At 53.4% G+C, this 27,022-nt stretch overlaps 2 protein-coding genes and 1 long non-coding RNA gene across 3 annotated transcripts in view; 1 reads left to right on the plus strand and 2 right to left on the minus strand.

Moving 5' to 3' along the window:
• Positions 1-1,158: 1,158 nt before the first annotated feature.
• On the minus strand, positions 1,159-12,093 carry LOC135283458 (uncharacterized). Its single transcript, XR_010349211.1, has 5 exons — positions 10,565-12,093; positions 9,983-10,139; positions 5,795-5,996; positions 3,131-3,365; positions 1,159-1,284 (listed from the first exon to the last, which is right to left on the minus strand). It is a non-coding gene; the product is annotated as an uncharacterized LOC135283458 (long non-coding RNA).
• Positions 1,283-27,022, plus strand: part of LHFPL7 (LHFPL tetraspan subfamily member 7) — a 57,017-nt gene continuing 31,277 nt past the window's right edge. Inside the window, exons 1-2 of the mRNA XM_064394292.1 lie at positions 1,283-2,127; positions 12,081-12,219. Coding sequence (XP_064250362.1) covers positions 1,840-2,127; positions 12,081-12,219 — 427 coding nt within the window. The 5' untranslated portion in view covers positions 1,283-1,839. The remainder of the gene's footprint in view (positions 2,128-12,080; positions 12,220-27,022) is intronic.
• SPATA22 (spermatogenesis associated 22) overlaps positions 22,735-27,022 on the minus strand; it is a 41,438-nt gene continuing 37,150 nt past the window's right edge. Inside the window, exon 10 of the transcript XR_010349208.1 lies at positions 22,735-23,832. The gene's annotated coding sequence lies outside the window, so the exon portion shown is untranslated. The remainder of the gene's footprint in view (positions 23,833-27,022) is intronic.

The raw sequence follows: 27,022 nt of genomic DNA on the forward strand, positions 1-27,022 counted from the left end.
CTTTGTTTTTAATGGGAAAACAAGTGTCTGCATGCACACACAAAGTTCCTGGCAGGTTTGGCTGTGGCTGACCTCAGTCCATGAACCTCATGGGAACAGCAGGGTTGGTACCTGTGCTGAGCATTTCAAAGAAGGGAATTCTCCCACGTCCCAGCCTGGTGAAAATTAACTGCTTTCATTAAAACACTGCAATTCCTCCCTGTCTCCTTCCACGGGGCACATTCCCAGGGAGGGAGGTTTGTTCAAGCAAGGGGTGAAGAGTCTGCCTGACTGCCAGTGGGTGAGTTAAAACTCGAGGTTTGAAGTGCAAAATTGGGTAAAAAGGTAAAAAAAAAGGTTCACTCCCAGCAGGAAGAGGCGTGTTGGTGAGCTGCTGCTGCAGGTGTGCTGGACAGCAGAGCTCTGGGAAGAAAATGCCCTTCTCCAGGTCCTGAGCTCTTCCAGCCCTGCCGCGGCTGCTCCTGCAGGGCTGGAGCCTTTTCTGCAGGGCTGGAGCCACTCTGGAATGCTCCAGAAGGCAAAGGGGCTCGCTGGCACCTCCACCCTGCCCAGACGGCATCGCTGGGACCCACCTCAGCTGCCTCTCTCTTTCTCCAACCCACAGTGCTTTCCCCACGTTCCTGCCATTGTATGGCATCATAAATACTTGGAAAAATAATAATTTATTTTAACACCATCTTTTGCTTCTCCGTTTGCTTTCCTAGATGCCTCAGGGAGTGCAAGAAGCGATGACAGCAGTCGGGTCTTTCTCCAAACCAGGGATATGGGGGCTAAAACAAGGCTGAGTGTGATTTTGTCCCTTCAGCACTTTCCTGAGGCCGCAGGAGGAGCAGCACCCGCGGCATTTCTGAAATCGGGACACGGGCACAGCGCCGTGAAGCCCAAAGGGGTGCGGGCAGAGCAGAGGGGCCTTGGCCGTGCACTCGGCTGCGGGTTTGCCATCGCTGCCGCCGCACTCCAGGAGAGGGTGCCAAGCCCCCGGCTTGTGCTGCCGGCATCCCCAGGGCTCGGAGCCCTCTCCAAGCGCCGCGCTTAAAACACCAACCAACGCGCCCTGGATCGAAAAGAAAATCTCTTTTTTTTGGACCAAAAGCTGCCCAAATGTCTTTACCTGTTTCAGCGCTACCGGCAGTAAGTGCCCGAAACCCGCCCGAGGACATTAGCGCAGGATAAAGGCATTTTTTGCTACATTTTGAAAAGGATCTGGTTCTTTATGCGGCTGATGGACGTGGGACCGCTCGGGGGAAGAGCTGAGCTCCTGGAGACCGAAAAAACCCGTAAGATCTGCGAGGCACAAACATAAAACATCAATCCGTGAGGTCCAGCAGGAACAAAACGCGATCCATGAAGTTTTTAGGATGACTGTTATAAAAACCCGTCTGCACTGGGAGGCGCAGCTTTTACACCTCAAGCAAGCGCAGGCTCCCGGGCAGCCGCTCTGCCTGCAGCACCTTGGAGGAACCTGCGGGATTAGAGGATAACGCAGCCCGAGCCGGCAGACCCCGAGTGCCACGGAGCGCTCAAATCCCCCGCGGAACTCCCCGCACCCGCGGGGCCGCAGCACCGCGGGCGCGGAGGGAGCCTTAAAAACCCTGACCGCAGCCGCGACCCGACCCCTTCGGGCGGGGAGAGCCGCCGGGAACCCCCCCAGGCAGCGGGCGCGCCGGTGACCCCGCTCCGCCCGCCCCGGATCCCCCCGCCCGCCGCGGGTGTCGCAACCGCGCCCGTCCTCAGCCGCGCCCCGCGGGGGGAGCGCGCAGGGAACGCGCAGGGAACGCGCAGGGGCGCGGGCAGCGCTGCCGGCCCCGCGCCCGGCCCCGCGGCCGCCCCGCGCCGCCGATGCTGTCGGTGCCGGTGCCGGTGGCGGGCGCGGGGGCGGCGCGGGGCGCGGGCTCCCTGCCCCGCCGGCGCACCATGTGCAGCGGGGTCGGCTGCTTCTGGGCGCTGCTCTCCGCCGGCCTCCTGGCCGCCTGCGCCGCCGCCTTCCTCTCGCCGGCCTGGCTGCTGCCGCCCGGCCGAGCCGCCGCGGGTTTCGGCTTGCTCTGGCGCTGCGCCGGGCCGCCCCGCGGCTGCCACGGCTCCGCCGGCCCCGGCGGCTTCGGAGACATCCCCTCCGGTTCCTGGCAGGTGAGCGCCTCCCCGCCGCGGCAGCCCCGGGCTCCCGGGAATCCCCCGGCAGCTCCCCGACATCCCGCCTGCCCTTCCCTGGGCTCCCCCGCGTCTCCCGTCACCTCCCCGGCATCACCCGTGTCGGCTTCTGGCGCTCCGGCATCCCTCATCACCTCCCCGGCATCTCCCGTCACCTCCCCGGCGTCCCCCCCTTGCCTGCTCTGGGCTCCCCGGGGTCACCCCATCACCTCGCGGCCTCCCCCCAGACCTGCTCCCGGCTCTCCAGTATCTCTCTGTCCTCCTCACGTCCCTAAGGTCCTCCTGTCATCACCCCAGCTTCCCGTGTGCTGTGTTCCAGAGCTGCTCCAGCATCCCTATCCCGCCCGGATCATCCCAGGCATCCCCTGCATCCCCAGCTGCCCTCGAGCATCCTCTGCACCTCCCCGTGCTCCCTCCAGCATCCCACCCGTCCTGCCTCTGAGCGTCTCCTCAGCACCCCTGGGGTATCCCCAGATCCCTGGGGTCTCATCCCTCTCTGGGATGCTGGGCTGCTCTCGGGGTGCTGCGTGGTGCTCAGCGGGGCTGAGCGCGGGGCTGCCCCGGCCACCCTGCCCTGCCGGGGCCCCGATCCCCCGCCCTGCCCGGGCTGGCTCCTGCTGGGTGTGCGGGAGGGACTCGGGGAAGCCGGGGAGGTTTCTGTGCTCGCGGCTGAGTTTGCTGTGCAGGGAGGCGGCTGAAACTGCTGCTCTGGGACCCGTGGGTGCAGAAATCGAGCCTGGACGCGGGGGATCGGGGCTGTCCCCCGGCCCGGCCACCCGGGGCGATGCCCGTGCCAGGTTTGGGGACGGAAGGAGGCGCGGACTCCCCGCTCGCCCCACGGGGCCCGGGGCTGCCGTGGCGTCCCGGGGTGACAAAGAGCCGCCCGTCACGCTGGGTGTGCGCAGGGAGCGCACAAAGCCCGGCATCCCACCGCCCGCTTGGCCCCGTCCTTCGTCCCTCCCTCCTCTCCCTCCATCCTTACCCCGAGGCTGTGGGTGTGAAATCCCTGCCCCTGCTCGCAACACACGGGCTTGGACTTGCTCCGGGTCACGGTGCGGCCGCATCCCCAAGCCGGGGCTGCATCCCGGAGCTCGGGGCTGTGCCGGGCACAAAGGGTGTCTGCCAGCCCCTGGATTTCTCAGCCTGCCATGGAGCTGTGCTGTTATCTCTCCCAGGACACCAGGTCCGCGTGTGATTGCTTAAATCCCATCACGGCCCTTAAAATTGGCATTAGAGACAAATATTGTGAATTGCAAAGAAAAGAACCAGCTGTATAAACTCCTAACTATTTATATAAAAAGGTGCAAAAATGCTCTTGTTTCCATGGGCTGGCCTTTGTTCAGATGTTTTTGCAAATGTGATGCAGATAAACACTCCCAAGTAATAACAAACTTTAAAGATAAGAAGGAAGCTCAGCAGTGACTCATTTGAACAAGCTTCAGCCTCTGAAAACACTGAGATCCAGAATAAAATGCAGCACGAAGTCTCTGAGTTCCTGAGCTTGGGCTGAGGGAGAGATGAATAATCACAGCACTGAGGGGAGTTTGCAGGGCATTTTGGTGACACGCGTGTCACCTTTATTAACACCACCCAAATAATTAATGAACAACAACCAGTGCAGACTCTTTCAGAGGAGAGTGCTCCCTCACCACCTTTCTGCCATGAGGAGAGGCAGAATACCTGTTGTGATGGTTATTTGATGGGCTGGCATGGAATAAAATAGTCCTGACAGCTTTGCTGAGGCAGGCGACAGCTTTGGCTTTCTTGCTTGAGCAGCCTCCGAGCCCGCACGCCTCGGTGCCCAGCACGGGGGAGCGAGAGCCGAGAGCCCCGTCCGGGTGCACGCAGGAGATTTCTCTCCGTTTTGGAGAGATGGGGAAATCGCGGCTCTTTTTTCTTTGCTTTCAGAGCCGTGACGTTCATGTCAATCTTTCCAGCGAGCTGATGGGCAGCTCTCTCTTTAAATGAAAGCCGAACGTGGACAGGGATGCGGGAGCTCCTGAAGGAGCCGCCAGCGTTTGCTCAAGAGGAGTTTGCTGCAGGAGGGAGGGAGCTGCGGCTGCCGGGGGCAAGGGCGGCTGAAGCTGGTGCGGGGCTCAGGAGCTCTGCCAGAGTGGAGCTGGGGGCACACCTGGGGATGCTGGGCACACCTGGGGATGCTGGGCACACCTGGGGAAGGTGCTGAGAGCTCACCTGGGGATGCTGAGCATACCTGAGATGATGCTGAGCACAGCTAGGAGGGTGCTGAGCACACCTGGGGATGCTGAGAGCACATCTGGCAGGGTGCTGAGCACACCTGAGATGATGCTGAGCACAGCTAGGAGGGTGCTGAGCACACCTGGGGATGCTGAGAGCACATCTGGCAGGGTGCTGAGCACACCTGGGAAGGTGTTGAGCACAGCTGGGTGGGTGCTGAGCACACCTGGGGATGCTGAGAGCACATCTGGCAGGGTGCTGAGCACATCTGGGCAGGATGCTGAACACACCTGAGATGATGCTGAGCACAGCTGGGTGGGTGCTGAGCTCACCTGGGTGGGTGCCCACCCTGGGGATGCCATCCCTGGGGATCGTGGCTCTCTGTGCTTCCCTGCTCCGGTTTGTGGCAGGGTGGGGAGCGTTCAGTCTGCAAATGATCGTTAATGCCAGTTGTGTGTGCACTTGGGGGATTATGTTAATCGCGCTACAAATGATGCTTTGAATCATGTCTGGAGGTTAATTAACATGCCTTTCTTCTCTTAAGAGGGCCTTCATGTCTGCTTAGAGTTGCTGGCTTTTTTCTGCTTCCTTTCATAATTACTTTGCAGCTCTCTAATACCATGGGTACCTTTAATTTAACCCTGTCAGTGCTGCTGGGGCTTTGCACTGAGCTCAGCATCATGTTGGTTATTTGATGGGGTGGAATATAATAAAATATCCCTGATGGCTGCAGATGGTGTGGACAGGCTGAGGCCTTGCAGGAGCTGATGGAAGCTGGAGAGGATTTGGCTGGAGCCAGAGAGAAGAAAGGATGGTGATGGTGATATTGGCCAGCCAATTTGTGAGTGAGGCCCTTGGGATCTTTGTGGGATGACTGGGAGCTGTGAGGGCTGCAGAGAGACATCCCAAGGTGTGCAGGTACCCCGGGGAGAGGGGATTGCTCTTGGGAGGACAAATCACAAAAACAGGTGAACTTTTGAGCTCTGAGTGGTCTCATTGCCTCTCACGACTTTTCTTTTTCCTGGTGCCAGATCACTGTGTACATGCAAAATAGTGCTTCATCCTCAGCTAATTTATTTTCTCTTTCAGTGGGAGCATTTGGCTCATGGGTTCCTGTCTCAGTGCTGCACTTGGGAAGCTACTGCTGCCACATTTCAGATTTCTATTTTTATTTTTCCAGATAGTCTCCAATTATTTTCAGGCTTTGCCAAGCATGTAATCTAAAATAACAAAGAAGCTGATCAGCCCATGATATTCAGGTTAAAGCCACATGGACCATTTGCCTATGGAGCCAGTGATGCCATGCTGGAGCAGAGCCCAGAATAACCTGCTCAGGGCAGGGGAGAGGCTTTGCCCAACCCCAGCAGTTCCCTGAGTGGGTCTTTCCTGGGCTTTAAAGCAGGACTTGGTTCAGCAAAGCTTAGCGAAAATGTACAATAAACCTGCTTACCCTTTTATTAAGTCTTCACTGCTGGTTTCTCACTGCATCAGTTCAGCCCTGGGTCCCTGGTGTCATCTGGGGTTTGCCCATTGGGGCCAAGTTTGCAGATCAGCAGCCCTGAGCCCATGAAAAAGCACATGGGGTCCTCATGGAGATGGGAAGGAATCTGTCCCTCTGTGGAAAATCTGTCCCTCCTCTTCTAGCACAGGCTCTGGAATTAGGGAGAGAAGCAGTGTGACCCAAGCAGGGCCTCGGGTGTGTGCTGCCTCTCAGGCAGAGTCTGATCAGGCCAGCACATTAACTTGGGATTATCAGGAAATCAACTTTTAGCTCCTCATCCTAAGAACTTCCCAAGAGACCAGACTCTGTCTGCCAGCCCGTTTGATTTTTAATTGCACTTACACAACCTTGGGAGAGCTGAGTGTCAGGAATTCTTGACATCACCACCTCCATGCACATCACCCCAGAGCAGATTTATCTGCTTTCATCAGCCACACAGACTTTTCTGACCTACATTAACAGCACTGGTGTTGGGGAAACCTGTAATTCCTGGGCTGTGGCCCCACATTTCAGTGCCCAAGTCCCAAACCACCACTGGGACTCATCAGCTCTCAGCTAAGCTGGGCTGAAAGGGGAGCTGAGGCAGGACCAGCTTGAGGGTGGGCCCTGGGAGGTCAGGTTGAGTGGAAATGCAGCCAGGCTGCTCTCAGGATTAGTTCTGCCCCTGCTCTCAGAGGGAGAGGGAGCTGCTTTGCTTGGACACAGAGGTGGTGCCAGCCCGGGGCTGCAGGGCCAGCGGGCTCAGCTGAGCTGTGGCCACTCCTGACAGGGACAGTCAGGTCACAGGGGCCCCCTGCCCACCTGTCCCCCCTCACAGAGCAAATCCTGAGCCCTGCCCCTCGGGAAGGGCATCAGAGCCGTTCTGATGCTGCATTCCCCCTTTGCAGGGCCCAGAGCAGTCTGGCTCGGGCTGGCAGGGACATTTTGGCAGTGGGGCATTCCCTGCATCCTCCCGAGGCTGCAAACCCCGCTCTGCCCGGCTCCTCCTCCGCCTTGGTGAGGAGAATCCAGATGGGCGAGGGGCATCGCTGGCCACGGGGGTGAGCCCGGCTCGGCCGGGAAAGGGCTAATCCCAGGGAAGGATAATGGCAGAGCGAGGGGAAGAAGGGCTGGTCGGGTACCCGGCACAGTGCACTGCTTGCTGCCGAATTAAAATTTCATTAAGTTGGTTGGAATCCCTTGATGGAGGTCACAGGCACACCATTGATGTGCTAATGTCTTACTTTCCCCCTTTTTTTCTGTCTTTCTCTACTATCCATCATCCTCTTAGATAAAGCAGTGCCATTAGGAACTGCTTCCCAGCATCCCCAGATGCAATGGCAGCAAAAGAGAGACAGCCATAATTCATCAGACATGTTATCTGTCCCTTATTTTCTCTCTAATTAAAAAAATGCCTTCCCCCCACTTGGATCAGTTTGGGCATTAACCCCTCTGGTGTTCTGCTGAATTTGCTGGTGAGCTGGGAATTGGAAAAGTTGCCTGGAAGGCCAGGACTGGCTGAGCTTTGCTTTAGTGGAGGTGCTGCAGCTAAATCTGGGCTGGGGAGAGACACCCCCTGTGCATGCTGTGGTAAGGGCACCAAAACCCACCAAATCCTGCAGCTGAAGGGGAAGAGATGAGGGCTGGAGCCTCCTCTGCACCCCTGTGGCTCAGCCCAAAACATCCCAAGCTCGGGGCTGGGACATCAGCCACCTCCCTGGTGGCATCACACCCGGGGCCATCACGCCCCTGGGCACGGCTGGCATTTTCTGCCAGCAGCAGGAGAGGGAAGATCAAACGGGCAGGAGAAAGCGCTCAGATCAGTTCCCAAAGGAGGGGAACTGCCGGGGAGGAGAAGCCGAGGATGTGTGGGATCCTCTTCCCGGCGGTGGCTTGAATGCCGCCCAGATGGCGAATGTTTGTTTCTGTGCCTCCAGTGGGGAAATAGCAGCGAGCTGCGAGGCTCCACCGCCCACCCCGGCGGGTTCTGCTCCCCCCGAGCCCCCGGAGCCCTGCCCGGGCACGAGGCACAGCAGGCAGGGCACCTGCATCCTCCGGGGCTGCCAGCCTTCCCAAACCCCAAAGCTCAGCTCCCCTCTCAGCACCTCCATCCTGATTTGGATTTTAACCCCAAAGCTCAGCTCCCCTCTCAGCACCTTCATCCTGGTTTGGTTTTTAACCCCAAAGCTCAGCTCCCCACTCAGCACCTCCGTCCTGATTTGGATTTTAACCCCAAAGCTCAGCTCCCCACTCAGCACCTCCATCCTGATTTGGATTTTAACCCCAAAGCTCAGCTCCCCCCTCAGCACCTCCCTCCTCATTTGGTTTTTAACAAGGCTAAAATCTCTGTGTCTGTTTGGTTTTTACCTCTGCAGGTGCAGCACTACTCAGTTCAACCCCAAAAGATTCCCATAAGGAATGTTTGATCACACAGAGCTCTGATAGGAAAGAGTTGCATTTAAAAATGAAAATGGTTGGATTAGTTTTGCCACCTCTTCTCTGACAGTTGACTTTACAGTTTTTCTCCAGTTCATTTGGGGTTTCTTAGATATTTTCTCTCAACAGATGCCCCCAAAAGCCAGACACAGTGTGACCTTCACTTCCTTTTTCACACTGAAATGGCTTTATTCCCATTATTTAGGACATTTATTTTCTGCCCCCACTTCCAAAGATGCTGAGCAGGGCTGGAACACCCCAGCAGTCTGTGACCTGGCCTGCTGCTCTGGGTACCACAGGCCCCATCCAGGATGGCAGCTGTTGGGGGATGGTCAAGTGCCAATTAATAAATTGCATTAATAAACTAATGTGCATCATGACCCAGTTCATAGTGATGGCAGGAGCTTTGCTGGGTTGGTTTATCTCTGCTGAACCAAACACCAGGTAGGGTTTCTCAGCACCAAAATCTGGACTGGAGAGTTTATTTTTCTTTTCCCCTCCCTGCTTTAATGCTGTCTTTCAAAGATGAGTTAACTTTTACAAAGTTTTCATTAGGGAAATTAAGGAATTCTTCCCAGGACGGCCATTATGTGGCATTTTAATTTTGATTTTTCTGGTGAATGAAACAACATCTTCAGCAGATTTATTGCTAAGTGAATGGCCCAGCCATGGCATGTGTCAGACCTGTAAAACACTAAAAAACAGGCAGGGGATTGTTGTTAATCAGAATTTATTACGCTACATAAAGGCATATTTACAGTCCCACCAGGGGACGATTAATTTGTTTGGGGATAAACAATTAATCTCCCTGGGAGTGGGAGCAGAAAATCTGACACGGTTTTATGTCTTTTCCCAGCGTGGCAGAGGCAGGATTGCCCACAGCCTCCCTGGGGCATCTCCCTGGCACTGCCAGGGGTCAGCAGTGCCCAGGCTGGGCAGCCAGCAGGGTTTGCACTGGGAGCTGTGCTCTTTACTGGGATAAATGGGTTTTTTCCTGCCCTGCCCGAGCTGGGCTCTCACAGGCAGCCTCCTGCATCCCTGCTGTTCCTCCCCACCCTGTCTATTTTTGGGTTTCAGCCCTTGCATCTGTTTCCTGCATCCTCTCCTTTCTGCTCAAGATGCAACAGGCACAAACAGGGAGGAGAGAGGGAGGTGCTGCACAGTGGGAAGGAGAGAATTGCAGCTGCTCTTCTCTGGTACCTTTGCTCCATGGACTTCTTCAAACTTAAGCCTTATTATTTCTCTTTGAAAACAGCTTTTTCATCTTTGCAGGAGCAACTCCAGTACAGGGCAGGAGCACTTGGGAAATTCCCAGCTGAATCCATGGGAAGGTTATGACAAAAGCAAAATTTCTGGTTTCCAAGAGCATATGCAGTGTTTTGGCAGGCACTGTCAGCACACAGCCAGCAGAACGTGGCAGCCAGGCAAAGAGCAGTGGTGTGCACCTGGTTTTGGGGCTGCTGTGCCCCTGCCACCCCTTTTGTCCCTGGCAGCTGTTGAGTGGCTCAGCATTCCTGGCCCACAAGGCAGAACCAAAACTCACCATTTCCCTTCACCTTTTGCCCCATGAATCTTCTCCCATTTATTCCCAACGAGGCCTTTGCTCCCTTTGCCAGGGCCTGGCTGGATTTGTGGGGTTTTGGCCCCCCCTGTGCCAGCCCTGAGACCCCTCAGTCCTGGCAGCTCCCAAACCAGACCAGCTCTTCTGCCAGTTTAACTCACCTGCACCCAGCCTGGTTGTGCCTTTTTCCTGTCACTTTGTCCTGAAAAAGAGCTTCACACTTCTCCACAGGGATTAACAGTCGGAGCAGCTCATCACTTGTTTCCAGCAGGAACTGTGAGTTTTTAGGGGATTTGAGCCACCACAATTAAAGAGAACCTAGATCATTAAAAATAATATGCTTCACACAAGAGAGGAACCAGCCTGCTTCACAAGACCCCTTTCTGCTGAAAAATTCATTGCTCTAAATAATTAATGGTCCTTGCAAAGGAGGATGGTTTTGCTGGGCGGAAGGTGAAATGCAGACGCCAGGCAGAGTAATCCTTTTTTTTTTTGTTATGAATCCAGATTTCCTGGCCATGCTGCTGCCCTGGGAGCAGTGGGGGAGCAGGGCTGTGGCTGCTTTCCCCATGGAGCCCCAGGCTGGGGGAGTGTCTGTGCAATTGGGTCACCCATCCCATCCCATCCCATCCCATCCCATCCCATCCCATCCCATCCCATCCCATCCCATCCCAAATCCCATGGGTCCTTCCTGGTGTAGGGACAGGGCAGGGGGCCCTGCTGGGGGTGTCCCAACCTTGTACCTTAAGCTCTGGAGCAGCTCTTGCCTGTGCAGGTCTCAGTACCTTGGAGGGCTCTGGAGAGGAGCAGATTTCCCTGCTGGAGCAGCCTCTCCATTTCAGCAGCTTCTGCACTGCTGCTCCTTTTACACTGCATGTCAGGAATTCATTTATTGCTGGGACAGCATTTGCATTGCTCAGTGCATAAATAGGCTATAAATGAGATTCTGATTTCTCATCCCTGCACAGCCCCAGGAGAAGCACTCCCACCAGGGTGGCAGGGGGTGCCTGGCCTGTCCCTCTGCAGCACCAGTGTGTCCCTGCCTGGAGCAGTGGCAGCTGCTGGGACACAGCTGGCAGTGGCAGTGGCACCAGCAGCAGCCAGTCCAGCTCAGCAGTCAGAGCAGGGGGAGATGCAGGGCAGTGGGACAGCACCACTCATGGGAGGGAGTTTTTACCTGTTGGGACCCCCCATTGGCATCACAGAGTAAATCCAATTCCTCCTCCCCTGCTCAGCCTGCCTGTGGTTCCTGCAGAATAATTTACATTATTATTATAATAATTATATTATTACAAACAGAAGCAGACTGTGATCTCTTTGGGGAGGGAGGTAAATGGAAAGCTGTGCTGGGGTTGTGTCTGTAACAACCATGGCTGCCAAAAAGCTCAGGTAGAGGGGGAAAAATAAAAAAGCAAACTGTGCTCTGCTAACCAGAATGTCCCACCAGGACACGAGGGCTGGACAAGGGTGGGAGTGGGGCCTGCCCTCCTCAGAGCAGCTCCCACACAGGTTATAAAAGCCAGGCTTTCCAGGGAGGTGGGAGTGAGAGCTGCCCTGGGAGCTGAGGGGTGTCACTGCAGGGTGGCTCCCCAGAGCCAGCAGCAGTCCCTGCAGTGTGCTGGCAAGGGACAGCAGCTGACGTGGCTGGGCCTGAGGTGTCCTCAGCTGTTTGAGCGCTGTCACCAGCTGGGTGCTGCAGGAGGAAGGTCCCCTCTCTGCCCTGGCCATGCCCCTGCCTGGGCTGGCACGTGTCCCTGCTGGCACAGGCCACCCTGCTGCCAGTGCCACCCGCTGTCACCTGCAATGGGGACAGAAAGAGCAGTGATTGAACACCTGTACCCAAGGCAGAGCTGTTTTGCCATGAATTAATGCTTTTCCCTGTTTTTAGGCTGCTGGGGGTGGGAGCAGCCTGCCATGTCAGCAGAGCTGCAGTGAGAGCAGCAGTGGGATCCCCAAAACGCCTGCCAAGGCTGCCATGGACCCATCCCAGCGCTCAGCAGAGGCACTGACACATCCCACACACCTAATGGCACTGGTTTAGGACACTTGTCACTGCAGCCCCAGTGCCAGTGAGCCCTGGGAGCAGGGCAAGGCTGAACCTCGGGCTCGGGACCGAGTGATGAATCGAAGCCACAAAAGGCGGAAGGGAAAAGATGGGAGAACCACCCATGCCAGGGCTCCACTCCCCGCTCCAGAGGGGGATTTCTGTGGGGTGTGGTGGTGGGGTGACCTCTCTGACAGCCCCCTGTGTCCTTGCAGACGAGTGCTGTGCTGTGTGCGGGCGGCTGTGCCCTGCTGGCCCTCAGCTCCCTGCTGGCCATCGTCGCCGTCGTGCTGCCCGGCGGAGCCTGCGAGCGCCGAGTCTGCACCCTGGCTGGCTACATGCAGACAGCAGCAGGCAAGTGATGGGGCTCTGCTCTTTGGGCTGGAAAGGTGGGGTGTCCTGTCGTGCCATCTTGGAGCTCAGCAGCATGAGGAGCTTGCCAGCCCTAAACAAGGGTGGGAGAAAAGCAAGTGGTCCTTCAGTTCAGTGATTGCGTCCTGCATTCAGCACAAAAGCTGTTGAGCATCACCTCCAACCACACACGGGTTTGGGGCTGAAGATCCCACTCACTGTCCCCAGCAGATCCCACTCACTGCCCCCAGCAGATCCCACTCACTGCCCCAGCAGATCCCAGTCACTCTCCCCAGGAGATCCCACTCACTGTCCCCAGCAGATCCCAGTCACTCTCCCCAGGAGATCCCACTCACTGTCCCCAGCAGATCCCACTCACTGCCCCCAGCTCAGGATGTTGTGCAGGACAGGGGCTGTGGTGAGTGGTGGTGATCAGGCTTTCAGCTGGCAGGGTGCTGCTGCAGCTCCTGGGGTGCAGCAGATGCTCCCTGTGAAGTGTCCAGTTCCATCGTTGTGGTTAAGCCTCTGGGATGATTTCCCTCTCTGAGCTTTACACCTGACACAGGGGTTGCCCAGCCTGTCCTGTATCTCCTGTGGTGATGCTGCATCCACTTTAAATTCCTTTGCAATCACCAGTGCTTCTGCCTCGGGGGAGTGCAGAGCGAGAGGGCAGGAAGCTGGGGAGGGACAAACCCCACTGGAGACTTGTCACCCCTGCAGGGAGCCACGTCCCTGAGTGTTGGACCAAACCTCCCCAGCTGGCCACGAGCCACGACAGGAGATTAATGCCCCTTCGTGTCTGTGCCCCAGAATAAACTCCTTTGCTTGGAGAAATTCTCAGGGCCAGCCAGGCTTTGTTCTCTGCCTGGAAGCATTCAAGCTGCTTTGGGGGGAAATCCTGTTACATGCTCTCCTCTGCAGGGCTCATCCCGTGGGATCTGACTTGGGACAGATGGAGCAGGACAGATTTCAGCCACGGCTGCTGCAGCTCACAGCTCCTGGTGCTGTCCCCTTCTCCCAGGCTGGAGATTCCCATCTCTGCTGGCTGGTGGCCAGAGGGTCCCCTGGGTGTGGGAGGATCCCATGGCAGATCTCAGCTCAGGGATGGGTGCCTTGCAGGGGATAATTGGGGTGGAAAAGGGTAACCCCACATTACCTCTGCCTGGGGGGTGGCACATCCCTGCTGCGTCTGGAGCAGATACAAAGCAAAGGATTAGGAAGAGTCTCTGGAAAGGAAACTGGCTGTGGCAGATAAATACAAATGAGGAGCTGCCAGGGGTTCTGGTAATATTGAACAGGCTGTAAATAAACTGTAGGCTCTAAGCGTTATTGACAAATGAAAATTTACTGGGGACGTTTGAGCAAGCTAATGGGTTGCTTTAAACCCTGGCATTGCCTGCTAAGCATTTTGTCTTGTGCTTTTTAATTTTGTGCACTGTGGATTAATTCCCATTCAGAGCCAGGCAGCCCTGAGTCAACAGAATTAAATGGTTTAATGTATTTGGATTCAGAAATGCTGCCCCTCCATAATTTCTCTCCTTGTTCCCCCTCCCTCCCTGGGAGGAAGCTTTTCAATAGAAATCAGCTGCAGTGAGGTGACAGGGAGAGAAACTCCACCCCAAAAATCACATTATCTCAGAGAAAAGCAGGGATTTTAGGATAGATGAAATTATAGGGGAGGGAAGGAAAGCAGAGCAAGCTGGAGGTTTGGTAGAGAAGCTTTCTGATGGGGATGGGGGGCAGCTCTGCCAGGGGGTCCCCTTGAGATGCTGGCAGAGCAGTGGGGGTTTGTTTCTCCCAAATCCCAGGTTTCCAGGTCCCAAAATCACCTTTCCTCTGTCTGACCAGACATTTTCCCACTGAAATCCAAATTTTGCTCTCCTTTTTCCATTTCACAAAGCCAGCTTGAGGTATTCTTTCAGAGCACCAAAGGTATGAGTAAATCAGCTCAGTTCTATAAAACACTGAATGAGGAATCCAACGTCCTGATAAAGAGCCAGGTGCATTCAGCCAGGAGCATGGAGCATGCCAGAAATGCAGGAGCAGAGGTACCAGCAGAGCCAGAATCAGCCCCCACAGGCTCTGCCCTGTCTCAGAAGGATGCCCTGAGCTGCACTCACATAAATCCAGGTGCAGAGGCCAAGGATTGATCCCTGAACCAACAGGAACCAATGCTGAGAGCAGCCCCACAGCAAGGGCAGCCAGGCTCAAGCTGCAGCTTTAACACTTTCCTGCTGTACATTTGGAGAGCCAAGTTGTGCCTTTTGCAGCCCAGAAGGGAGGAAGACAAAAACCTCAGGCAGACAGAGCAGAGCTCTAATTGCAGATGCAGACAGGCCACCAGGGTTCAGAGCTGGGCTAATTGCCACCATACTTTGGAAACAGGAGTCCTGATGCCTGGCATTCATTCCTCAGGAAAAAACCCAACATATCCACACAAAAGACAAGAGGATGATCCCTAATGAAAGAGTTAATGAGCAACAGGGAGTGGAGGAAGGATAAAGGAACATTTGCTCAGCTCTCACACCCTACAAAGTCAAAGCTGCCTCTGAGATTAGAGATGAGGCTCACTCCCTGTTCATGGTTTCAGCTCACTAAAATGAAATTTCTGGGGGATCCTTCCTCCCAAACCTGCATGGCAGCACCTCCAGAGAGGCTGAGGTAGCCAAGCTGGCCCATTTATGTGTGGGGTGCCCCAATCCTCAGCTGCAACCCCCTGCTGCTGCTGCAGAGGAGTCCTGGGGCTGACCCCAGGGACAGGGAGGGCGACTGGGGGCACAGCTGAAACCCTGCCAGTTGTCCTTCAGCAAAAGCCTCTTTGCTGGGGTTTTAAAAACAGGAGTTAATTCCAGGAAGAAATGTCTCCTGCTGCTTGGGGCTGAAAGGGAAGCACAGGGGATGTTCTCCAGGGCTGACTGAGGCTGTACAGCCTCTCTGGTGCTGCTCAGGGGCTCTGGTTCATTGCATCCATCCCTGCAAGGTCTCAGAGCAGTTTTTCAGTGTCTGGCAGTGGGGAAGCTGCTGGAAGGAGCACGGGGCCATCACAGTGGGTCAGGCAGTGCCTTCACCCACGGGACCTGTGGGTGATGCCCTGGGGAGCCCCAGGCTCTGCTCTGAGCTGTCCCAGCCCACACAGCCCCCAGCAGTGGCACTGCCTCACAGGAGAGCCTGAGCCTGGGGCAGCTGAGAGCCAGAGCAGCCCTGGCAGGATTCCAGCAGGGACTGTGCTCCACAGCCAGGAGCATCCCCACCCCGTGGGAATGGCCTTCCCAGGGCAGTGAGGCTGATGGAAACTGAGATTGCCACTCAGTAAACCCCATCAAACAGGAAATCTGGGCACATTTCTGCTCTGGGGGCTCGTGGTGCTAAGGAAGGAGTATGGGTGACCACGCTCCAGCACTGAGCTGTTCCATCTGCTGCTTAGGAACGAGTCCTCACAGGCAGGGTGAGCAGCCTCCCTCGCCCCTAAAAGCTCAATAAAGTCAGGATTGTGTGAATTGGGAATTTTGGGAAGCTTTTCCCTGTGTGGTGTTCAGGCAAAGGGCTCCTGCTGGCCAGGGGTGGCTGATCCAACCCCAGAGCTGCTGATCCTTCCCCTAGTCTCTGGGGCCTGGCAGGAGGAGCCTGCAGAGCTTGGAACCTCACTGAGGGCACAGAGCACAAAAAGCCTCCAGGGAGAGTTTTGCTTTCACCCCACACTGCTCTCTGTCCAGTCCTACCACCATCAACTCCCTGCTCAAGACAAACCCAGTGCTGAAGGAAATGATCCTGACCTGCCTGTGCCTTTCTAAGGTTCCTCTGGTTTTAAAGAGCAATTTCCCACGGCAGAATCAGAACAGTCACAAGGCTCCAGCAAGGCAGGCAGAAACCCCCAGTTATGCAATTTAGCCACATTGTAATCCCAGGTTTCATGGTAGTCCCAAGAGCTTCTTCCTGGAAAATCTGATTGCATTCTGCAGCCAAGATCCCTCTTACTGGCAGCAGCATGGTGGCTTTACAGAGATGGCCTCAGCTTTTGGTCAGTTAAGCAGCAGAGCAAAATACAGGAGACCTTGTGATTTTTGTCTGTTCTTTAGACACTGATCATCCAGTAAGAGCACAGAAAGAGGGAGAATTGTTCACTTTCAGATCAGTGTGAACCTTCTAAATGTATCAATTGCCAAGGACTGAAAACCAACCTAGATTAAAATGTCTTGTGCCATTCCCAAGGGAGAGCAGCAGGATGGGTGGGAGCTTTGGGGCAGCCTGGGGGCAGCAGGGCCACAGCAGTGCCTGGCCAGGACACTGTCCCATGTCACAAATGTTATTTAGAAGGCAGCTCATGATCCTTCCCCCTCACTGCACCTCCCATCCCTCCCTGCATCCCAGCCCACCTCTGGGATCGATGGTGCCCTGTTTGTCCCAGGCTGTGCAGGCTCTGCATGGCAAACAGCACCATCATCTGCATCACTATTGATCCCTCAGGCTGCCATCGATCAGCCTGGTGACATACAGGTGATGTGTAATTAGTAACTTAGATAAAAGCAGCACCAGGAGGGAGCTGCCAGGCCAGTGTGCCCGTGGAGCAGCAAACAGAGGGGTTGTGGCTCCTGCTCATTGCTCACCTGCCTTTGAGCCACTGAAACTCTTCCCTTGCCTGAGGTTTTGGGTTCCTCCCATCCTGCTCCTCTCCCATGGGATTCGGAAGAGGAACTTGGCAGTAGAGGCAGGGGGGAAGCAGCACCCTGCTGTCCAGGAATTGATTTGATTTAAAATCACCCAAAGCTTCCCCCATGCCTGTTTAAAAATAGCAGCTTGGCTTTTATCACGGAGCCCACGCTGTCCCTCTTCTTGTGGCAGAAAAACATGCTCAGTCCTGATGCACTGACATTGCTGGATGTGCTCAATCATCAGAGCAGCATTAAGGAAATGTCATAAAACTGTTTCCCCATTTAGGAAAGGTTCCTCAGAACTCAAGAGAAGCTCTCAAAATAAGCCCAGTCTTCCTGCAAGGTGCTTGGGCACAAAAGCAAAAAACAGCAAATAAAACCTAAGCCTGGAGATGTGTCCAGCTCCTGAATTGCAAGGGCAGCTTGTTTGTCTTTTTCTGGAAAGAGCAAAGCTGGGAGCAGCTGCATGATCCTCCTCAGTGCTCAGGTCCCCACTGCCATCCTCACCCTGTCCCTCCACATTTCACATCCTGTCCTTGCCACAGAGACAGCACTCACACTGCTGGGAGCCCTGAGTCCACCCCTGGTGCAAGGCTTTTTTCCCCCTGCTTTCTTTAATTACATTAGCAAAGTCCAAAAACTGCCTTTGGCATGTTATTATTCAGTCAGTGAACTCGCACTAATTCCTGACACAACCAATAAATATCTGAGGTAGGAGCTCACTGCCAGGGGCTGGAGAGGGGCTGGGTCACACCCAGCCCCACTGCTCACTCACAGCCACTGCTGCTCCTGCCTGACTTTCCTGTGCTCTCATTTTGTTCACTTCCACTGATGCACCTCCTCTTCTGTTACATTTTTTGATAATTTCCTCCAGAATTCAGCTCAGCCACAACCATCCTGAGCCTTGTGCTGGTTTGTCCTGGAGCAAGGACTGCTCTGAGCCCTGTGGAGATGCTGGGCACCAGCACCCAGCCCAGGTGTTGTCATTCCATCAGTCTCTGTGTGCTTAAGAATTTGATGAACTCCTATGTTAGAAGGAACAATTGACTTTTTTTTCCATTTCCCTCCCAGCTGGGAGGTGTTGTCTGGGAGGATGTTGCAGGGGGAAAATGAACTTGTCAGATCTGCAGATTGACAGGCATGAAAGTGGAACCACAAACATCAACTTCAGCCTTTCAGGAAATTTTTACTTCTGCTGAAACAGTAATTTCTCTGTGCTCACTCCAGTGCATACATTCGAGTGACAGATCATCTTGGTTTGAGAACAATTCCATGATTTTACTTCCAAAACCCAAAATCTTCATTGGAGAGCCAGGCCATTAAGCACAGCAGTGGCAGGAGGGGGGCTGGCAGCTCTGCTCACAGCCAGGCTCGCTGCCACAGGTTAAGAGCAGCTCAGCCTTCCCAGGGCTCCAGCCTGTCCCACACAAGGTGCAGAGCTGCTGAAGGACAAGGGGCCAGACCCTGGCTGGGCTGTGGAGCAGTGACAGATGACAGAGATTCATTTCCATCTGACATTTGGACAGATTCCTTTGCTCTGCTCACCTCTCCAAGCGTGCTGTGATTCTCTCCAGGTGGGCTGTGCTCTTTGGCACAGAGCTGCTGCCCTGGTGCCTTTGGCCTCCCTGCAGGCCAGGTCCCAGCACAGCAGAGTGCCTGGGCTGATGCCAGGAGCAGAGCATTTCTCAGCAGCCTCATTTAGAGAATAAACCAGCCATGTCCTTTCACTGGCTTCTTGGAGAGGGGCAATACATTTCCAGTGGCATCAGTGACAGAAGCAATATTCTTTCATTGCTATCATCAGAAAAGAGCAGCTTTATGCTGCAAGAAAGAACTATTTCACTTGTACAAAACATATTTTTTATTTCCTTAAACCTGGGGAAATCCTTGTCATATTAATATATGTCTGAATTGCTTCTCTTTCAACAGTTCTCCCAGGGATTTGAGCTTAGACCAGTTATTGCACTTGGATGCAGTAACAGTCCATAAAAAAGTATATTCTGTAAATAACAACAGTGCTTTGTAATAAATGGAAACTACAAATAACAAGTGCCACTGGGACACCAACAGTGCTGCCCCTGAGGAAATACAAGCCCCAAGGAGCCCAGCACTGTGCCAGAGTCAGGTGTTTCAGATGGGAAAATCCATATTTCATTTGATTCCCTCTGCCTGTGACTCTCCCTTCAGTTCACAGGCAGCTGTTCCTTCTACATTTACCTGGATTCTAACATTTTCAAGGCACCAGGGTGGGACTCATGGGTGTTACCAAAGGCTCCTCAAGCCTCATCTCTCCAAGCAGGCTCCGTCTTGAATTGCTGGTGAGGGATGGCTTTGACAATGACTTGTTTTTCATGAAGTTTAATTGATCTTGTTGGTTGTTGCTGCAGAGAACAACTTCAGGAGAGGGTCCCCCTTCCCATGCAAGTTCAGATTGTGTAATAAAGCAGACCCTGCAAAGCTTGAGAGCATTTATCATTTAACAGCTGTCATTAGTGGCTGCCCAGCCTGCTTGTTGCATGCCCACAGTGCTGAGCAGGATCACATCCTCTTACCTCCTTCCTGTGTAATTTTGTGTTCAGCTGAGGTTCCTTTTCACAAACAATTTGATTTCTCCCATTCCCCCTCCTTGCTTAGCTCATGTTTGTTGGAGACAACCCTGCAGCCCTGTCCAGGGCCACCTGAATGTCCTCCCTTGCTGTGGAGAAGGAGCTCACAGCTGAATTTCATGCATCCTGAAGCAATTGTGTAGACATCACATCATCTTTATTGACTCATCCATCTGCACAGAGTGCAGGATGTAATGCTGAGAAAAAAACCCTCCCTGTCCCCTCTGATGCTGGCAGGGAGCTCAGTCTGTCAGGAGCAGTCTGCAGTTCAGTCTGCTCAGGGATGCATTCCAGGGAGTTTTGGTCAGCCCCAGTGCCCAGCCCTGGCTCTGGCAATGCTGAAGTTTTTGCTAAAACCAGTATTAGCAGCATGGAGACATTCTCTGGCCTTGGGGGGAGATGTAAGTGTTTGATGGGCTGCTTGGATGCTGGCTGTAATTTAAAAGGCATCTGAAATTGGGGACAAGGACCTGTCAGGACACAGAGCAGGGCCGAGTATAGAGAAGCCATCAGCTGTCTGCCAACGCCAACATGCTGCCCCAAAACCTAAAGGTTGACATCAAATTTAGGGTGAAGCAGTGAGCCCCCCAGTGCCTCAAAAACCCTGTTTTACTGGGATTAGATGAAGCTCATGCTGTTTGTAGCTCCACCTTGGAGGTCACTCCAGGCCCTGGCTGGCCCAGCCTTGGTGACACAGTGATAAATCTGGGTGGCACTGCTGCCTGTCTTTGGTGTCACAGATTGCCCAGGCAGTTAAAAACTACATCTGTGCACCACAGCCTGCCTTTAGGAGCAGGGGTGCAGAGAGAGAGGATTCCCCTGAGAAAGGAGCAATGAAGAGCTGACAATTGGATCTCTCCACCTCCTGCAGTGCTGCTGACCGTGGCACAGACCCTTTGGTGGGACTTTCAGTCCCACTTTTCTTGCTGTGATTTGGCTTCAGTGTCCTGGACAGCTGGGAGGTGCTGGTCCTGGGAACAGAGCAGTGGCTCTGGGCCAGATGCATTTCCTTTTTGCACAGCCTGACAATGCAGGGAGTCTGGCAGAGGTCTCTGTCCTCCTGTGGGCACGTAGCACAGCTCCCAGGCCAGCTCTGCTTCGGAAATGTTTTGCTCTGCCTTCCTGTCTGAGCCTGTGCTGAGCTGGATTCCTTTGCTGGTAAGGAACAGATCTGCTCAGAGGAGAAATTTACCCTGCACCGAGTGTAAACACAGATGGAAACGTGGTGGAGCCCTTTCCAAAGTCAGGGGAATAAATCTGTTTATAAAAGGCTGAGCACCCGGGGCAGTGAAAGAGCAGGTGGAGCAAGACCCCCAGAAAGGACAGTGGGGCTAAGGCAGAGGGCACAAACTGCACAATTAAGTGGAGAAATCACCCCAAACAGCATAACAGAAAGGAGAAGAGACTCTTTTATGGATTTTTTTCAAGACTGCTGAGTTTGTTGAGCCCTGTGAGTTGCATGCCAGGCACTGTGGATGGAGCAAGCAGGTGGGCTTTTCCCCTGGACCAAGCTCATCTGCCTTCTCTAGGGCAGCACATGAGGGATGCAGCCCCACGTGTCCTCCAGCTGCTGGGAGGGATAAGCAGGATTTTCCTCCCTGGTTAGGCAGCTGTTGCTGTGCTGCAGGAGCCCTGAAAGGACAGGGCATGTTCACACCAGTGGGAATCAGCTCCATGATGGTTTGGTCAGCTCTGCTGACCAAAAAACCAAACCATTTTCCATGTTCTACAGTAACAGCACTCCTGAACAAAGCCTTGATCCTTCAGGGCTTTATTCACTTGCCTAACCAAAAAGCTAAAAACATGGATAAGCCTTGGATGGCTGAGAAAATGTGAAATTGGGTTCTCCTCCCAGCCGTAACCTTGGCAGAAGCAGAGCTCTGGCTGCTAAAGCCCATAAAATGAACAGCCCCTGTTGCTCCTGATAGGGGTATAAAATTATAATTACTTGAGGAGTGACTTATGATTCAGTGAAACAAGGATCTTCTCCTTTTTGATTGAATTACTCGGTGGTTATTCCTAGAAGACTGGAAGCAGATGGCAAGCTCTGGCCAGGCGTTTAACAGCCTGAGTTACGGCACGGAGGGGATGGAGCTGAGCTCCAACCTGCTGCTCCTGCCTTCCTGCTTGCTTTGGGTCCCATCCTGGGGGATTCCCAGGAAAGGAGAGGCTGCAGGCTGGGACAAGATGGTTTGCAGCAATGGCTGGAGATGTGGAGCATGTCCAGCAGCAGAGGGATTGTTTTACAGCTCAGGTGGCAGCACAGAAATGCAAGAATGTTGTTTCTGTAAAGCCAGTGCTGCTTTGGCCCAGGTAGGCACATCTTGACAGCAATCCCAGTGCAGTGTGTCAGGAGCCTGTGGATCTGGGAGGTGACAACTGCCCTGGTGTCACACAGGAAGGCTCCCCATCCTTGCAGGCCCAGGAGGAGGAGGAGGGATGGATGAAGGCAGGCAGTCCCCTGGGTGGGGGGGAACAAACACTGCTGTGTAATTTCTGCCTCACTGCTCCTCCTGCCCCCGTGTATCTCGAGCACATCAATAAAATCAAACAGACTATTAGCAGCACGTGCTGTTATCAGCCATGGATGGGCATCAGGCAGCCATGCAACCTGCATTTTATGAAGTGCTGCTCCCACCACTGCTGGGGCTGCAGTGATTATCACATCTCCTCACAGCTGGGCCACACCACAGCTTTTATGAGCTACCCTACATCAAAGGCCCTTTCTTTTTAAAGATAAATTCACAATTCTCTCCCTTTCTTTTTGTTTAATAGCATAACAGCCAGCTGATTACTAGGTGAGACACCAATCTTGCTGCTGAGCTGTGCTCACTGCATTGTCTATTTGATTATTTTTATTGAATAAGCAAATGTTCTCTCGGAGCTCTGAAGTCCTTATGAGGGAGACTCATTTTCTGCTGCTGTGATCCCTTTGTCACGGGTGGGTGATGTATGAAAAGGAATTGCAAATAGCTGTTTACAGCAAGCAAAGTCACAGAACAGCCCACTTCAATTTCTGCTATCTGTCGGAGGCTGTTGTTGGCGATGGTCAAAATTAATTAAGCAGGAAGGAAGAGAGCAGAGAGGCACTGTGCATCCAGTTCTGCCATTGAAATATTAATGGTGAGCTAATCAAGAAAGAGTATCCATGAATATCTAATCAGCTCACAGTTTGCAGTTTTACTGAAGCAGTGAACTTCTGGGCAGCAGCCCTTGGCAGGAGGTGTGGGAGGGGAGGTGGGCGGGCTGCTCCTGATCGCTCTATCTGGGAATAAACAAAGAGCTCCTGCCTGCCACAGGGCTCAGGGACCTTTTCCTTCCACATCTCACATCCCTGCTGCCACTGCATGCTGCTGCATCCTTCCTGCTGTCACCTACAGAGTGTCCAGCAGCATTCCCAGCGCTGTGCTCCTTCCTCCCCAGTGCCAGAGGAGAGCTCAGCTCCTCCAGGACTGAGCTGCAGCCTCTGTCCACAGCCAGGTCTTGGGAAAAGGCTCCAGATTGTACCTTGGACACACAGCCTGGCCTCTCCCTCCATGACTGGGACAGGGAACCCACGGGAGGCAGCAGCTGTGTCCCTGTCTCTCCTGCCAGCCTGTTCCCAAGTGGAGTTTCCAAGGTTTTTTTGGGGAAACAGAAGGTGATGGTTGTTCACTGCAGACCCCCCAAGCCCAGTCCCTGCTCAGCTGCTTTCTCCCACCCACCACACAAGCAGGGAAAAACAAGAGGAAACAATCCCATGGCAAAGCTGGGCTGATTCCAATCAAAGCCACAAAAGTAAATGTCAGTTTTGGGTGCCAGGAGTCGTCAAGCATCATTTCTTTCTTCAGTGTCAGTGTAATGAGGGCTGTGGCTTTGGAGATTTCTATTGCTGTGTTTCTGCAAACAGCTTCCTCCTCTAACCTCTTGGAAATTGGATTTTGTGGGGCTGAGCAGTTTGTGTGCAGCAGATAGCAGCAGGACTGATAAGCAGAAACCTGTTTACACACTCACTCTCATCTAATACTCCAACTGGACAGGCAGCTGCCTAGATTATTTTTTTAATTTCTTTTTTTTTTTTCTTTTAACACTATCCAATGTAATCCTTGTTGGCTGAACGTTTTGCTGCTTAACTGAGAAAAATCTAAACTAGGCAGTTTTAACATGTAACAAACATGAAAATGATGTGAAGGAAAGGATAAAGGTAATAAGTAAATCTTAAATGCCACCAAGGAAGAATCAAGTGGTGATCAGGAGGGAACAGAAAGCCTGTGCTGTCCTGTGTGAGGTGGTATTTCATGTGCTGCCAAGGGAGGAGGGACTGGATACAACTCCAAATTCAGAGAGTCCTGGCACGTTGCTCTGACAGCCACAGGAACTTTCTGGGAAAGGAGAAGCAAAGCAGATGGTGTCAGTTAAGAATAGTGGAAGGTACCAGGGATGTCCAGGGAAAGGATGGAGCCCAGGGGCTGCATCCATTGCCTGTGGGAGGGAGAAATCCCTCACTGCAGGTGTGTGGGTGCTGCAGTGCCAGCTCCTGGGGCTGCTGGGGAGTGAGAGGATTTCTGCAGGAGCAGCTCTCTGCAACGTGCTTCCCTCCACTGCTCAATATAACCCAAATCTGTCAGCCTTTGGGGCTTGCTGAGAAGGTCATCTGTGAGCATGGCTAATTATTTCAAGCAAAGCAGCAGGCTAATGCCACTAACCTGCTCCCAGGGACTGAGCTCTGCCCTGTGCCTTGGCTGACACAAGCTGCAGGGAATTACAGATGCATGGGAGTGTGTGTAAAGCTCATGGATATAAACAGATCCCACTGGCATGTACCTTGAGCACAGGGAGGAAAATTCACATTTTTCATAGCCTGTTCATTCAGTTGTCATGAAAATGCTGTTCCAGCCAAAAGGCAGACTCTCTTCTTTCTGCCATTTAATTTTCTTTAATCTGCTCTTGACATTTATTGAAAGAAGTATTTTACCCACATCAAAGGCAAAGATTTCAAAACATCACATGGAAAAAAAACTTAAGGTCAGTCCAAGTGAGGTTATGGTGGCTGACATGAGATGAAAGACTCTGGTTTCCACAAGGAAGGTCTGAGCAAAACAAGAGGCCTGTGCTCTAAGGGTGCTTCATTTGCACCCTGGCAGGAGCTGCAAGTGCTGGCCTTTGTGTGTCTGACACCTTCAGGATTCAAGCACGGCTGTCCTTAACATGAACAGGTTCAAAAATAGCAGATGCCTTGATAACACAAGTTTTCAGAAGGTTCTTCACTGGGGTGAAGTGTTTCCAATGTTGGCCCAGCTCTCTTTGCCTGGGGCAGAGCTGGGCCCTGCTTTGCCTTCACCCTCCATGAGGAAGGGGCTGCTCCTCCCATGATTAAATGAGCCAGAACCCCTGACAAACTGAACAAACTGCTGAAAGTGCATCCAGCAGGGGGGCCAAGCCTGCAAGATGCCTCTGGATGTGTGGAACACCCTGAATGCCAATTCTGAAGAAAGGTGTAAAATGTAAAAGACCCTCAGAAAACTTCTGCATTTAGTTCATTTTGCATGGGTAGAGGTAACAAGCTGACACAGGTTAATTTATAGCTTGGCTGTATGCTGATTGCAAAGTACACATTTCCACTCAGCCACCATGAGTAAATCACTTTCCCACTGCTTCTCTTGGCATATAAAAGAAATTTCTCCCTTCCCGACATTTAAAAAAATCCTAATATGTTATACACTCCATGACTTTATAGCATCTTTAATATTTAAAAGGCTAGAATCTATAACCTCAACCTTTAACAAATGTACAGTAACGTGATAACAAATTTGCCTGGAACAGCTGCTATCTTGGTACCAACTGGCACGAGGAGGAGGGAGGTAATTGGCTTGTTTTCAGATAATTACCATAATTGTAGTGACACCATTTGGATCACATCTAACTGTGTTCCTGCTGCAAGTTGGATAATTTAATAATTGGCAGAATTTAGACTGACAGTAAAGGTAAAGTCAGCATATGGTGGAGAATCAGCAGGCACCTCCCTGCACTGCCGGTACAGCCTCTGCTGCTGTTGCTGTGAAATTTAGCAAAATCTTTTGGTTTTGCTGCTTTCCTTGAGCTCTGTGACAGGGCCACATCTTTGCTCCTTTTCTGATGCTTGTCCTGATGAGACCACGTTCTGCACCTCTTGAACCTTTTGATTCGAGATCAATCAGTTCAGTTCACTCCTACCCAAATTACAACTTCCTTTGTGCTCTTGAGTATTTTTAGCTGTCCTAGTTCTGCTGGGGGCTCGTCAGAGCTCTGCACTGAAAGGGGATTAAAGCATGGTCAGGTGCTTCCAGGCAGCAGCCAAATGCCTCTCCCAGAGGTTGAAGCCAGGCTCATTCCCCTGGAGGAGCTGCAGGGGTGCTGGGCACTGCAGGGCACTTGTTCCTCTTGTTCCTTGCTGCTGGTGGCCAGCTGAAGGGGATTCAGCAGCTCCTGTGCTGCCTCAGAGCTGCCCAGCAGAGCCCAGGAGCTGCAAGGTAAGGCCAGGAGGAGGCTGAGGCTGCTGGGGGAAGGCAAGGAGGTTTCTCAGCTCAGCTTCTTGGGCACTTCAGGAGGTGCAAAAGGAGCAGAGCACTGAGCTACTGCCCTGCAGTGCCCGTGCCTGGCCTGGCCCTGCCTTTTGAGCAGGGCAGAGCTGAGCACAGCTGCCAACACCACTGAGGAGAGGGGGCTGCTGGAGCTTCCCCAAATGAGAAATGCTCCCAGGGTGCTTTTATTTGTGTGGCTCCTGTGCTTTCCTGGGCTGAACCCAGACACCAGGTGCACTTTCCATGGGTCCCAGTGGGTGAGGGGGTGGGGATAGACCCCTGGCTCAGGTCTGCAATGCAGCCCAGCCTGGGAGATCCATCAGATGCTGGAGAGAACTCTGGCATGGAGCAGGGGAAGGGCTCATCTCTAACAGACCCCTGTGCCAAGATGAGGTTGATGGCTCCATCCCAGACTGGGCACACACAGCCTTGGCACAGGAGGGAGGGAAGGGGGATGACAAAAAAGTAAATCCCTAGGTTCTGGTGTGTGGTCTCCAGGGTAGTGCTGGAAAGGAGTGGGAGTTGTGCTGCAGAAGGTTTGGGATGCCTGGAAGCAGCTGCTGATCCCCACACATCCCTTCTCCCTGCCCTGCACACAGAAACTGCAGGGTATCCCTTTCCTTGCAGCATTCCCTCCCCCTCTGTGATTTATTGCTGCCAGGAGGCTGTGCATGTGGAGGTGGCATAAATCTCACCCAAAAGAGAGAGAAGGAGGAAATTTGCATTTGCTTCCTCACTGGCATATTGAATGCAGCTTTCCAGCTCACTGCTGAAAGCCTGGGCAGGTCCCAGGCTGAGGCATTTCCCTCAGGATAACACAGGGCCAGCACTGGGGCTTCCTTCCCTGCTGGAGCAGGCTCCCCCACTCCACCCAATTATCCCCAGATTAATTTTGATCCACTCCTATTTATATTTTGTGGTATCAGCCTACATAATTCTGTAGTATTTGCAGGCTTCAAGCATTGACTGCTCCCCTGTGCTGATCTGCCAACAGCCACAAACCCTTCCCTCA

This window comes from Passer domesticus, chromosome 19 (assembly GCF_036417665.1).
Source record: "Passer domesticus isolate bPasDom1 chromosome 19, bPasDom1.hap1, whole genome shotgun sequence".
NCBI classification, from domain to species: domain Eukaryota; kingdom Metazoa; phylum Chordata; class Aves; order Passeriformes; family Passeridae; genus Passer; species Passer domesticus.